Source organism: Rhinolophus ferrumequinum, chromosome 24 (genome assembly GCF_004115265.2).
Source record: "Rhinolophus ferrumequinum isolate MPI-CBG mRhiFer1 chromosome 24, mRhiFer1_v1.p, whole genome shotgun sequence".
NCBI lineage: Eukaryota > Metazoa > Chordata > Mammalia > Chiroptera > Rhinolophidae > Rhinolophus > Rhinolophus ferrumequinum.
This window is the reverse complement of record NC_046307.1, coordinates 3,227,842-3,242,352: the sequence shown is the minus strand read 5'-3', so window position 1 is coordinate 3,242,352 and position 14,511 is coordinate 3,227,842. Positions and strand designations below refer to the sequence as shown.

Sequence of the window (14,511 nt, the reverse complement as noted above, 5' to 3'; positions counted from 1 at the left end):
CTTGACAAGCCGTGTCTCCTCACGGGCTCCCTCCACGCGCTGGAAACCTGTCAGGGCTATGCCGGAAATCGTTTCTAACCACCCAGTGGACGGACATAAGATACAACTGAGGCCTGTGAACGGGCTGTTGAGAGCAGTCATCCACAGGGTGTGAGCTTTCGGATCAGAACTAACTCATTCAGGACATTTTTCATCCCTTCCCTTGGGATCCAATTAGGGGTGCTGAGTGGTATGAGCTGGACCCAGGGTTTCCTGGTCCCCCCACCTCACCCAGGCCCAGGCCAGGGGCCACCCAGTGTCTTCAGGACTCCCGAGTTGTCCTTCCACAGAAAGCCTGCACTCCAAAGGGCCTGGTTTCCTCCCCTGAATGCTGTTGGGGGAGTGTGAGCTGCTCCCCTCCCAGCACCGGCAGGGACTTGGCTCAGAAGGGAGCAGGTGAGCCCTGCTCCTTTCTTGACGAGGAAGGGCCCTTAGGACTCAGAGGAAGGGGTCTGGGTCAGACCACCTGAGCCCAGATCCAGACTCAAGAACCACAGCTGTGTGACCTCGGGCAAGACGCCTCCCCTTTCTGAGCTTCAGTTGCTTCATCAGTAAAACGGAAATGATAACTGTTCCCACCACACAGCTTGAGGCAGAATCCTTGAAGTCACGTGTGCTCCTATTTCAGAACTTGGTAAATGTGAACTCTGATGAGGAACAAATTCTTTCCAAAATCCAGGCATATGGGGACTATTTTTAACTTGATGCAACTTTTATCATGGAACATTTCAAACATATGCAAACGTAGAGAATAGTAGCCATGAACTTTTGTGTACCCAGCACCTAGCTTCAATAATTATCAACATTTCAACAAACTTGTTTATTCTATCTCCTCACACACTCCCCTTGCCAAATTATTTTTAAACAAATCATAGACATTATAGTTTTTGCTCCCAAATTATTTCAGCATTATCTTGTAAAAGAATTTTTACACAGGGATAGAGTCAAATGATGTGAAGTGCCATGCACAGGCAGTGAAATGATCACAAGTGTTTTCTGAGCTGTGTATCTTTGGGCAAGTTACAAGGTGTGATCGAAAAATACAATGAATGTTTAAATTTTTTTAAAAACTTATGACAGTAAAAAACACTTTCCCATTAATCCCCCTCAAAATACTCCCCCTCGCTTAGAACACACTTATCCCATCATTCTTCCCACTTTCTGAAGCAGTTCTGGAAATCCTCTTTCGTGTCTTTACTTCATCCTTCATCATGACAACGCTCCGTGTTACACATCGCTTCTGGTACAGCAATTTCTGTCAAATAAAAACATTATGTTGTGTCCTCATCCACCTTATTCACCAGATCTGGCACCATGAGACTTCCGGTATTTCTCCAAAGTGAAAATTACCGTGAAAGGTAAATGTTTTTAATCGATTCAGGACATTGAGACAGTCATGACAGCACAACTAAACACACTCACAAAAGGGGACTTCTAGAACTGCTTCAGAAAGTGGCAAGAACGATGGGATAAGTGTGTTCGAAGCGAGGGGGAGTGTTTTGAAGGGGATTAATGGCAATGTGTCTTTTACTGTAATAGTTTTTTTTAATTTAAACATTCACTGTAGTTTTTGATCACACCTCGTACTTAAGCTCTCTGAGCCTTAAATGTCTTCTGCGAGAGGGAGGGTGATAATACCTCCCTCTCAGGACTGTGAGGAGAACAAGGGGCTCGGGCACAGGGAGGGGACAGCACAGGGCCAGGGCTGGGGGCTTCCCATCAGAGCAGCACTGAAAGGCAGCACCTTCCTCTTTCCTCCTGCCCGCTTTCCTGGGCGCCTCATCCTCACTGTACTCACCGCCACCTCTCAGCAGCTGGGGAGAAAAGGCTGGAAAGGAGCTGGGGAAGCCATTCTCCAGCACTGGGCTCTGGGGATTCCCATGGAAGCCTTCCCAGCACCTGGCCACTGCATCGAGACACCTGCTCTGAGCCACCCTGTGTAGGCAGGGGACCCAAGGGTGTGTCACGGCCAGCCCTGCTTTGGAGAGGCTCCCAGTGCATTGGATACCACAGTATCTCAGGGAGGCCAGTGCCAAAGGTGAGGGAGACTGGGGGAGCCCAGGGAAGGCCCAGAGGTCACAGTCCTGGTAAGGGACACAGGACAGGAGGACAGCGGTGCCCTGGCCACACCCACTTGGGCTTGAACAGAGATGCTGATGTGAATGGCAGTCCCACTACCCAGGGACTGACCTTGCTTTCCCACTGGCTCACACGCCTATCTGCTGGACTGACACTGCTGCCCTCCGACCACTCTCCTGAGGGCACAGGTGACAGACAGCTGACTGAGAACAAACTGGCAGTGGGCACAGAGCTCCTGCCCCTGGGGCTGAACCCACTGGACATGGCCTTGGGCTGGCTCAGGGGGGAGTTTTCAAGAACTTCAAAGAACAGAGGCCCCCTGCCTGGCCAGAGATGGGCTCTAACCACAAAACACACAGTCCAAAAGAACTTGGAGGCACCTGGGGAGGCGCGGCTGCACCCTTGGGCAACCTCTGCACTTCACCCTGGCTGTGTGCTTGCAGCAGGCGGCTCTGTGGACCTGTCCGGCCCCGTACTCCCAGGTCTGTGGGCGAGCCATGCTGGGCACGGCCTGGTGCTCTGAAATACGGGCTCCTGCCAGGGACAGGAAATTCACTGACGTTCTCAGTGCAGGTTTCTACATGGGCCCAGATGTACCACAGAGATCTCCCAGCCTGCATCCACAACGATCCACGAGGAAATGAGAGGAGAGCAAAGAGAAGGGCAAATCCCATCCCCGACATTCAGAGGGGTATTCAGATTTGGGAAAAAAGTAACCAATAAGCTTGAGGTAACACCACTGGAAAAATTCTCAATGAATTAGCACACAGGAAATGATAATTACTTGGAGTGAATATTGGTTCAATAGAAACAGCTCCTGCTAAATCACCTGCATATTTTTAAACAGGGTAAGCGCGTGGTTTCATGGAACCCTAGGTGCAGACGTGCCACATCTTTGACTTCAGGAGCGTCCCACAGTCCACCCTGGAGAGGCTGACTGGCCATGTCCATCCACCAGCAAACATGTGTGGGCCCCTCCCGAGAGCCAGCCACTGCCCTCCATGCTGGGGCTGAACAATGAACAGTGCAACGAGAGGAGGGGCAGGAGGAGAGGACAGGCCCCGAGCGGGGTGTAGGCAGGGCTGTGAAGGAAGGGCGCCAATGCCCGCTGGCCGGAGGATGAGGACATGCGAGGAGAGAGGAGGCTGCACAGGGTAGGGGTGGGGGAGGTGTCAAAGGGATTGAGTGGCCTGTGTCTGGAGCATCGGCAAGACTGAGCAAGGGCCACAGGGAGGCCATCGAGTGAGGCCAGAGCTGACCTCCGGGCCTCCACGCCACGCAGAGCTTTGTCTTCGTGCCGGTGTGGAGGCGTGTTAAGGAAGGGGGTGCAAGAGTCAGATGTGCATGTTGAACAGATGACTGGCAGCAGAGTGCAGTGGAGAGAGGCCTGTGTGGACGCAGGGACCCACTGAGGAGGCTGCTGCGGCCACCCGGGAAATGACCACGGGGACCATGGTGGAAGACGAAGCATAGACAGGGAAGAAAGCAAAATCAAGAGGGTGGTGATGGCCTGCAGGGCGTGAGCAGAGCGCTCTGGAGGATGGCTCCAGGCCTGCGTGCTCCGTTCACTCAGACACGCTGGCCGCCAGAGGAGGCAGCTCTGGGGGAGGACAGCGTGACCTCTGCTTGCACATGTTGGATTGAGGTAGCCCCTTGTTCATGTGGCTCTGGCGACCAGAGAAGCTGCACATGTAGACACATGCACACTAAGTGACACTGTGGACATGACTTACAGAGCGAGGGAGGACAGGGTAGAGGAAGACAGGAGGAACCCTAGCACCCAGCCATGGTGCCGACAGACAAGCCTGCGAACATCCTGAAGGGGAGACAACAGAGCTGAGACAACGTGGCCAAGGCAGATATACAGCCTGAGAAATGGCCCCTGGCTTTCATAACGGAGAGTGCCAGGGTGACAGCGAGAGTCAGTCCGATGGCTGAAGGGAATGGAGCCAAATGGGGTGGGGGAGGGGGGAGTGGGGGGAGAGTGAACCAATGGCTGGTGTAGTCACCCCAGATGACTGGCTGGGTAAAGCATAGAGACGGGAGCTGGTGGTGGTGTCAGGGCTCACAGGTGACTGATTGTGTCACCCAGGGCTGGCCGTGGCTGGACCCAACTCACCTCTTTCTGACACTCAAATGAAGGCCTAGGAGGCAGCGTGCTAACCATACTTTTGGATAGAGCAGAGCTGAGATGGACTGTTCCATCCACGGGTGACAGAGAGAAGAGTTGGACCTCAGTTTACCCCCACACTGCCTAGTTAACCAGTGGGTACCTTCTGGGTCTGCCACCCACGGCTCTGGGAGTTAGGGTTCAGGTTCAGGTTAGGCTCCCATCCTGTTCCCTGTGTCCAGAGGTGCCCGTGGCCATTTCCCAGAGAAGCACTTCCATCGGAGACTGGTGGACACACTCTCCATCACCAGAGCTCTGGGCACAAGCAGCGCTGGACCTCAGCAGCCCCCTTGAGCCCCGTCAGAGACTTGGGGGAGCCCTCCAGCTCCCCAGCACTCTGGGCCCAGCAAGCCAGATGCCCTACCTACAAAATGCATCTGGTTTGTGTTGTCAAAACCACGTGATGAAAATACACTTGATCTGAAACTACCTGTCACTACTGACAATTCACTGCTGTTATCTTCCCAGGCCTCTGGGCCCGGCCCTGCCTGAGGCACACCACCCCTGGTCTGCCTGATACCTGGGTGCTACCCAGAGACCTGGCCCTGGTGCCCCGCACCGCTCCCTGTCAGCTCCTCAGCTTGTGGGGGATTGAGTCTGCTTCTGGGGGGGAGGGCATTCGCTGACAAGCTCATGGGCTCGTTCTGGGGGTTACTGACCACACCCTTGTGAATATGTGGGCATCTCAGTAACCGAGCCGGTCTAGTGGCACCTTCCTTGGAAATAGGGGCCTCTAATGGGGCAAATGGCCCATTTTCCCTTGGGTAGGCCCTCGAGGGTAGCACCATGGTCTTTCACCCCTGCACCCAGCCCAGGGTGGCCCGAGAGGAACCTGTCCACCTGAGCCACTTGCTAAGGGACTCCGTCGGTACAGTAAGTGGTTGTCCAGCACCCACTGCGTGCCAGAAACCGGCCCGGCTCTTAAGACTAGGCCGAGGAGAAGGCCAGCCACCCCTGGCAGGGCCCATTCCACGCCTCACGCCTCCCTCCCTTCCTCTGCTCCCTGGCACTGCCCAGCCCACCAGCCCCACGGCCCAGACAGCTGAGGCGGCTTTGGACGCCACTCACCCTCCCTGAAGTGTGCTGTTCTCAGTTCCCTCTGGTAACCCTGCAGCCTTCTTCCCCACTGGCCTTGACTGGGGCCCCAAACTGCCCTGGATTGGGTCCTGCTCCAGGGTGGGGCAGGTGCGGGCAAAGAGAGGAACAGCCCATCCCTGCCAGCCCAGGGGCCTGCCCGCCTGAGATGTTAGAGAGGTCGAGATGGGTGTTCAGGCCTGCGCACCCCTCTCTCCACCCTCCAGGCCTACAGAAGGAGGATGCATCAGCTCCTGCAGGCTCTACACCAGAAGCTGGCAGCTCTGGGCCAGGGGCCGGAAAGCCTGCTGTGTGCCGACAAGCCCATCGCCTACAGGACCAAGCCAGCAGCCTCCATCCATAGAGAGCTCCTCGGCGTCTGTAGTGACCCCTATACGCTGGCCCAGCAGCTGACTCACGTGGAGCTGGTGAGCAGACCCACGCCGCTGTCTGCCTAGACCCAGAGCCAGGAATAAGTGAGAATCATTAGCTCCCCTTGGACCCCCATCTGACCCCGGAGCTTGTCTCAGCATAACCTAGTGCCTGCGCCCATCAGGGCAGCGCCAGCCAGGCATTTCTAGAGGGCCCTGGCTCTCGCCACTCCTGGGGTGAGAACAGGAGGGCTGCAGGTGCCAGCCCTGCCCAACTTTGACCCCTGGCCAGCATGAAAGTCCAGGCCTGGGACAGAGAAACTGGGTTCAAATCCTGGCCCTGACACTGCCTGCTGTGTGATCCTCCCACAAGTAGTAACTTCTCCATCTGGTCCTCAGTTTCCCCATTCAGGGCTCACACAGACACACTGCGCCCACCCCAGTGTTCCAGAGGATCCCAGACAGGCCTTCCTACTTGTAAAAGAGATGCCCAGGCCCAGCCTCCAGCATGTTGGGTTCCTCGTAGGTATAGAGGCCAAGGGGCCCATCCCAGAAAGAGAGTAGACTGGGGAGTGGGTTTCTTTCCTGTTAAACCTCCACCGTTTATGGGTCCCTTGCTGTTTCCCAGGCACTATACTCAACGCTTACATGCACTATTTCATTTCATCTTCCCACCACCCTACCAGGTAGGTGCTATTATTATTCCTTTTCACAGATGATGAAACTAAGGCCCAGAGAGGTTAAGTGGTATGCCAGAAGTCACACAGCAGAAGGGACAGAGCCAGGATTCAATTCTAACCCAGACCCCCTGCTCTTAGCCACCAGGCCTCCCCGAAGGGAGTGGATCATCAATTACTCAGTTTTGAGCCTGGTTTCCTGGGTATCACAAATGTCCCCTATGGAGATATTTGCCCCCCTCCCCATGAACTGAGGCAGCCCCTGAGTATGGGAAAACAGGGGCTGCCTCCCTCAGAGATGGAGCTCAGCTCTGTAACAACGCAGAACAGGGTTGCAGAGCCCCAGTGAGAAGGGCAGGTGCCCAGAGGCCTTCCTGGGTGGGCTGGGAAGCAGGAAGCCGGCAGGAGCACCATGCCAGGCTCCCAGCGGCAGCTCCCTCCCCACAACTTCCCGTTTCCCGATTTCTCTTCTCCCTCTCCGTGCAGGAACGGCTGCAACACATTGGGCCTGAGGAGTTTGTCCAGGCTTTTGTGAACAAGGACCCTCTGGCCGGCACAAAGGTAGAAGGCCCTTGGATGGGCTGTTCTCACAGTGACCCACTGACCCATCTGGGGGATCCCCCGACCATCACCTGGGCCAGCTTCGGAGGGGCCCAGAGCAGGCTATGGGCTTAGAGGGACGGTGCCCACTCCACCCAGGCCCCAGCCCAAGGGCTTCAGACTGTGACAGCCCTGAGTCCAGGGAAAGCCTGGGAGGGCTGGGACTGCCAGGCTAGATTACCCACCCAGCGAGGGCAAAGAGGCGGGCGGGGAGCTGAAGCTACTGGTGGGGGTCGGGAGGAGGGCGGCTCTGGGCTGCTCAGTGCTGCTCAGGGACACCGCGTGCCCTCCGGGTGCGTTTCGGTGGGCGCCGATGCCCTCCAGCGGTCACTCGGGGAAGCGCAGGCTGCTGCGCACCGCCCAGGGAAGGTCAGGGCTCTCTCTTCCCTCTGAACGTGGAGTGGCCCCAGGGCCATGCACTCAGGACACGGTCCACACTCGAATTTCAGAGCCCTTCCCCTATCAGAGCCCAACCAGCTGGTGCCTGATGTTTATCAATGGGGTTAAATGCGAATCAGAACTGGAAACATTATGTCTTCTGCCTTGAACGTAATAGAGAAACACAAACTAAATTTGCAGTGCATTTTCACCTCTCAGATTAGCAAAGATTTAATATGGCACATGTGTAGGGAAAGCGACATTCATACACAGCTGATAGGGAGTGAAACTGGCACAGCCACTTAGGAGGGCAGCGTGGCAATAGCATCAACACTTGAAATGTGCACCCTGGACCCCAACTTTCTACACTTACCAATTTATCCTACAGATGTACACACCCGTGTACACGAAGATGTCCACAGAACAAGATTTGTAATAAACAGTGTTTAGTACATCCAAAGGCTGGGGACTGGATTAAAAATTATAATACATCCATATGTAGAATATTATGCAACTATTAAAAAGAATAAGAGTGACTGTTAAATATGAAATAATCATCAAGATCCATTGTCAAGAGAAAAAAGTACGGTGAAGAGCAGTGACAGAGTATGTGCCATATGTAACCACAATAAAAAGGAAGGAGCATGGCACAGACCTGCTCGCACAAGCAGGACAGGCTCGAGGATCACTGGTCACTCTGGGAGCCCAGCGTGGGGCTGGGGCCAGCAGTGGAAAGCAGACTTTGCCACTCGTAGCGGGTTGTTTGCTGTTTTGTTTTGTTTCGTTTCGTTTCGTTTCGTTTCATGTCCAAGTATTACTTTTTTATTGTGAAGATTCTACATGACATTTACCTCCTCTACTGTAGACACACGTGTGTGTGGTTTCCAGCCTCTTGCTATTACAGATATTACTGCTGTGAACATTCTTAAACGTTTCCTGGGGTACACGGGTACAAATTTTTCTAGAGCATCAGTTCTCAAACGTTTTGGTTTCAGGATACCTTTCCACTTTCAAAAATTATGGGGGAAAACAAAGAACTTTTGGTTATGTAGATTTTATCTACCAAAATTTGTCATAATGGCCATTAAAACTGATAACCTTTTAACATTCATTTATTCAAAAAACAATAAGACCCATTATATGTTAACCTAAAAATCATATTTTATGAAAAATAACTATATTTTCCAAAATAAAAAAGTATTTTTTTTATTTTGGAAAAAGAAAATATTTTTTCTTTTTCAAAAAAAAAGAGTGACATTGTTTTACAGTATTTTTACAAATCTCTTTAATGACTGACTTAGAAGACAGCTGGATTCTCTAATCTGCTTCTGAATTCAATCTGTTGACATACATTATTGATGGGAAATACAATCTTATACAAATATGTAGTTGGAAAAAGGAAGGACATTTTACAGCTATTTCAGATAATAGTTGTGAATATTCTTCTTTGATACTACACTACAACTCAGCAAGGGGTAGTTCTTAAAGACTAATTGCAATTTGCAGTATGAAAATATGTCAATGGACTTTCTGAACTCTATTGCATTAAAATCCATTGGTCCGTCTTGCATCTTGAATAGCTCTTTTTTTTTGCCATGCATGATTTTGTAACATTATACATTGGTCATCTGGAAAATATGGGTTCACTGAATCAAGCAGATCTTCCAAATGTTGGCACATTTTGTTATACAATATTTTTAAATCACATTCATTAATATCACTTAATGGTCTTATAAAAATAAAAATAAAAAGTCCTTAAGTATTGGGAATCTGTCAAGCTTCCAGAGATGTACACATGTTTTACAAGTTCCCAATTTTCTCCTGAAAACTTGAATTTTATCATTGGCAACAAATCCTACCAATTGTTCTTCTTGAAGTGATAGGATTATTTTGTTCATTTTCAAAACAATATCAGACAAATATTGAAGTCTGAATAACTATAGTGAGTCAGCCCCTCTTTCAAGTGAAAACAGTGTCCCCTGAGAAAAGTGGCCAGCTCGCAAGTCAGTCAACCAGTGCTTTTTCTCGGGACGACCATCAGACCTCTGCCTGCAGCAGGAGTGCCTGTGTATGCTCCCATTTCGTCAGAGACCATGAGAAAGATGTGTACTTGAGGGTCAAAATTTAATAAAATTGAAAACATGTTGCTTCCTCTAGGACATTCTTAAGTCACACTCCGTTTTTTTTTCTTTTCCCTTGTGTGTGTGGTAGTGGAGAACGCGATGACCCTTAGAATGGTTCAGTGCCTCTGCCTCCACTGGGGCTAAGGTGGCAGCAGTTTTTCCCTCCATTCTTTTACACATCACTGCAGTGTCAACACAGCGAAAGGCAATAACACTGTATGAATATGAAAACAGTTTTGACCTTGTGGACCTCTAGGAGTCCATGGATAACACTCTGAGGGCTCTGCTCTAGGATACACCTGGGAGGGGAGTGACTGCATCTGTCAAAGGGTGGGCACATGGTCAACCTCAGCAGGCAACGCCAGGTGAGCCTGTCCCCATTTCCACTGCCAGCAGAGAGCTATTCTTGCTCTGCATCCTCACTGACGCTTGAAATTGTCAGACTTCTTAATTTTTGTCAAACTCTTACATGGAGCATCTTTTCATGGGCTTTGGATATTCTTGTTTTCCCTTCTGTAAAATACCTAGCCCTAACTTGCATCCAGTTTTCTATTGGTGATTTGTCTTTCTCTTAAGGATTCTTAAGAGGTTTTTTAAAAAAATTTTTACTAGATAATTATCCTTTGTCAGTTAGACGTACTGCAAATTTTCTTCTCCTGGTTGGTGGCGTTGCTTTTTCATTCTCATTATTATGTCTTTTGATAAGCATGTGTTCTTAATTTTAACCAAGATAGGTTTACTAAACTTTCACTTTTTGGTGTTTTGGGTTTTTTTTGGCAGGGGGAGGGGGAGTTAAGAAATCTCTCCCTATTTGCCACCCAGGTCGTAAAGATAATCTCCTGTTTTCTTCTAGAAGTTTTAGTTTTGCCTTTCACATTTAAGTCTTAGGTCTGAAATTCATTTTGTGGATATGGCTTGAGGTGGCGGGGTCCATTTTCAGTTTTTTCTATACAAATAGCAATTGTTTCTGCACCATTATTTATGTGTTCCTTTGCCCACTGATACTCCCTGACAGTCGTGTCGCTGTCATAAGTCAGGTTTCCATATAGATCTGTTCTTGGACTGTCTGTTCTGCTCCATGGGTCAGTGTTTCTATCTCCAGGTCAGGATACATTGTCTTCATTACGACTGTTGTATGATTGGTCTTGTCTGGTGGAGCAATTCCCCCAGGTTCCTCTTTAAGAGTGACTTGGCTCTTCTTGGCACTTTTTAATTTTTTCATTTAAATTTAGAATCACTTTTCAAATTCAATGAAAAGTCCTATTGAGATTATTTTTAGAAGTTATTAAGTATGGATCAATTTGGGAAGAATTTACATCTTCATGATATTGACTCTTCCAACCCATACAATTGGTGTGTCCCTCCATTTCCTTAGGTTTACTCTATAATATCTTTTTAAGGTCTCATCATTTTCCCTGTAAACGTCTTCAACAGGTTTTGTTAGACTTTTTCCCTTGGGTGCCTTATGCATACTTTTGCTATTATATATGGTATTTTCTTCATTGTGTTTCTTAACCTGTTATTCTCCTTTCCTGTTGCTGTGGTTGTCTAGTCTTTCTGCCTGTTCTCTATTCTGTATGCAACACTGGAATTCGCTCTTCCTGAACATTTGGTAGAATTTGCAAGTGAAACCTTCTGGGCCTGATATTTTTTTAAAGATTTTTACTAAAAAATTTTAAATATTAAATTTTAAATATTTAAAATTTTAAAATTTTGAATATTAAAACATAAAATATTATATCAGTTTCAGGTGTACACCATAGTTGTTCAACATTTATATACCTAAAGAAATGATCACCAGGATAAATCCAGCAACCACCTGACACCGTACCATGCTTTCACAATATTATTGACTATATTCCCCATGCTGTACATTACATCCCCATGACTTATTTGTTTTATACCTGAAATTTTGTACCCCTTATTCCCCTTCACCCTTAACCCCTTTTTAAATTTTTCACTTACAATTAACATTTGATATTATTTTGTATTAATTTCAGGAGCACAGCCTGATGGTTAGACATTTGTATAATCTAAGAAGTGATCCCCCTGACTAGTCTCGTGCCCACCTAGCACTATACATAGTTATTACCATATTACTGACCACATTCCCTATGCTTTACTTTACATCCCCAGGACTATTTTGTAACTACCAATTTGTACTTAACTGCTTCAACTTTTTCACCCTGTCCCCCAACCTCTCTCCCATCTATCACCCCAATAAATCTAGTACCCATCTGACACCAGATATAGTTACTATAATATTATTGATTATATTCCTTCTGCTATACCCTACATCCTCATGACTACTTTGTAACAACCAATTTGTACTTCTTCATCCCTTCCCATTTTTCACCCACCCCTTTCAACCCCCCCCCCCAATCTGGCAACCATCAAAATGTTCTTTGCATCTATGAGTGTGTTCTGTTTTGTTTGTTTGTTTGTTTTGTTGTTTAGATTCTACATATGAGATGTGGTCAAACAATACTGCGAATGTTTAAATTAAAAAGTTATTACAGTAAAAGACACATTGCCATTATCCCCCTCAAAATACTCTCCATCACTTCTAATGTATCTTTCGTGAGTATCTTTACTTCATCCTCCATCATGGCAACACTCCGTGTCACACATCGCTTCTGGTATGGCAATTTCTGTCAAAAACATTATGGTGTGTCCTCATCCACCTTATTCATGGATCTGGCACCATGTGACGTCTGGCTCTTTCCCAAAGTCAAAATGACCATGAAAGGAAAATGTCTTGAATCAATTCAGGACATCGAGGCAGCTATGATAGCGCAACTAAAGGACCTCATGAAAGAGGACTTCCAGAACTGCTTCAGGAAGTGGCAAGAATGATGGGATAAGGGTGTTCCAAGTGAGGGGGAGTATTTTGAGGGGGATTAACGGCAATGTGTCTTTTACTGTAATAAATTTTTTTTATTTAAACATACACCGTATTTTGTGATCACACCTTATACATACATACTGTGAAGCCCCATTATTCAAAGTACTTATATCCTATAAAGTCGTGAACACTGAATTAGCAAATGACATTGCTCCTACAGGAAATACAGGGTTAGGTTCCTGTACACCTCTCATCACGTTTTCATCAACCAATCAGCATATAGCCTTGCTTTATGTATGTTTCTGTTTAAAGACACCTTATTTAATATATATTGTTCATTCAGTAACATTAAACTCATGGCCAACAGCACTATGACTTATGTCTGAACAAAGCTTATCTAATGCGTCACAGCCTTCCTGTACATAGGAACACCAGCCAGCGCTGCGCTGGGGGCCAGTTTAAGCGGTGAAATCACATGACACTAAATAGACCACAGAAAGGACACTTGTTTACAGTATGGGAGCTGAAGCAAGAAGGAAGGGTGTCACTCCGCTTAACCTCAGTGTGCATTAGGTGACTCAAATGTTTTGCCATTCTGCATATGTCTATGAATGACAGTGAAAGTAATGTGAGTACTATTTTGGGGGTTACAAGTAAATTTTTAGGGAGTAGATAGGTTCACAAATACAGAAACTGAATAATGAGGATCAACAGTTTTATCTCATATAAATAAATACATTAAATTACAACTCTGAGTGTATAGAAAAAAGATTAGAAAGATACACATCAAATCATTGGTATTTATGGATGGTTTTGAGGTTTCAACATTTTCCAGGTTATCTATAATGATTGTGAACTGACTTCATGTTCACAAAATTATTGACAAAAAAGCCGAGTGTGGTCCTTGCGTCTTTCCTAGCCCTGTTTCAGTGACAAGACCAAGAACCTGGAGGCTTACGTGAAGTGGTTCAACAGATTGTGCTACCTTGTGGCGACTGAGATCTGCATGGTGCGTGGAAAACGGGGGCACGACCTGGCAAAGCCAAGGCAGCCGGGGGTTGGGAGGAGCCCACCTGGGAGGGAACCGGAAGGACTTCTTGAGCCTGTCCATCTCCAAGCCCAGGCCAGTCTGGGCACCCCTCCAGAACACCAGGTTCACCTGGCTTGCCTGCAAGTGACATTTGCCCTCTGGGCAGAGCCTGGCACGGATCCACTGGCCTCTGACAGAGGGCGTCAGAGACTGCTGGCTGAAGACATGAGGGGCGACCTCTGCTTCCCCACTCTGTGTCTGTCTGCCTTGGGCGGCCTGGTCTGCAGCTGCATTTTGTTTGGTTCACTCGGGATTTAGGGGTAGAAATGACCCAGCCTTTAAGAATTGGGAGAGTGCACATTCAAAGTCCAGGTCTCCAGCTTCTCCTGAAATTAGGAAGACCCAACAAGGCTGAGCCAGTCGTGCTTGTCACCAAGACACGGTCCCACCAGCCAGACCAGCCCGCCCTCTTCTCTCCATTACAGCAGAGGGACCCTCCTCTGTGCCCACTCTTCACCAGCAGGTGAGGCCCAGGGTCCACATGTCTCAGGGAAAGATTGGAGGTAGTATGTGTGCCAGGCGGGGCTTTCCAGAAGCAGATGCTGCGACAGAGTTTGGGTGCGAGGTGTTTATGGCGGTGAACACCTGTGACAGAGAAAGGAGAAGAAGTAGGCCTGGTCAGGAGGAGAAGCTGACCTGTGCTGCCTCCACCTATGGGACTGTTTCCTGTCTGGTGCCCACATCAGGCGAGATGGTTGGCCTGCATTCCCAATCCCGCTCAGCCAACGTCACTGTCACCGCGATGCCCTGCAAAGTAGGCAGTTCTCTGAAGGGGTGTTGGTGGCATGTCTCCACAGATGCCACGGCATGCTTCTCAGTGGCAATAAGGCCACTACCATATCTAGGAGGCAGGCCAGCGCTATCTAGTCTGGAAGAGCCAGCGTAGGGTCTGGGGCTTTGCCCGCTTCCCAGGTACATCAGTGACCTGGCAGCTGACTGGGGTTTACCTGAGTGCAGCCTGGACTGGGCCTGCCCCAGAGTCGGGGTCCGTATGCGGCCCCATGTGGGGAGAGCCAGCTTGGTGCTGGGAGGAAAAGTGAGGGAGCGTGCTTTCTACCTCCAGAG

The 14,511-nt window shown here is 48.8% G+C and overlaps 1 protein-coding gene across 5 annotated transcripts in view; it reads left to right on the top strand.

Annotated features, from left to right (window-relative positions):
- RASGEF1C (RasGEF domain family member 1C) overlaps positions 1-14,511 on the top strand; it is a 91,569-nt gene that overhangs the window by 56,544 nt on the left and 20,514 nt on the right. For all 5 annotated transcript variants that reach the window (XM_033096685.1, XM_033096683.1, XM_033096684.1 and 2 more), the window contains 3 exons: positions 5,590-5,790; positions 6,897-6,971; positions 13,276-13,365. In XM_033096685.1, coding sequence (XP_032952576.1) covers positions 5,590-5,790; positions 6,897-6,971; positions 13,276-13,365 — 366 coding nt within the window. The remainder of the gene's footprint in view (positions 1-5,589; positions 5,791-6,896; positions 6,972-13,275; positions 13,366-14,511) is intronic.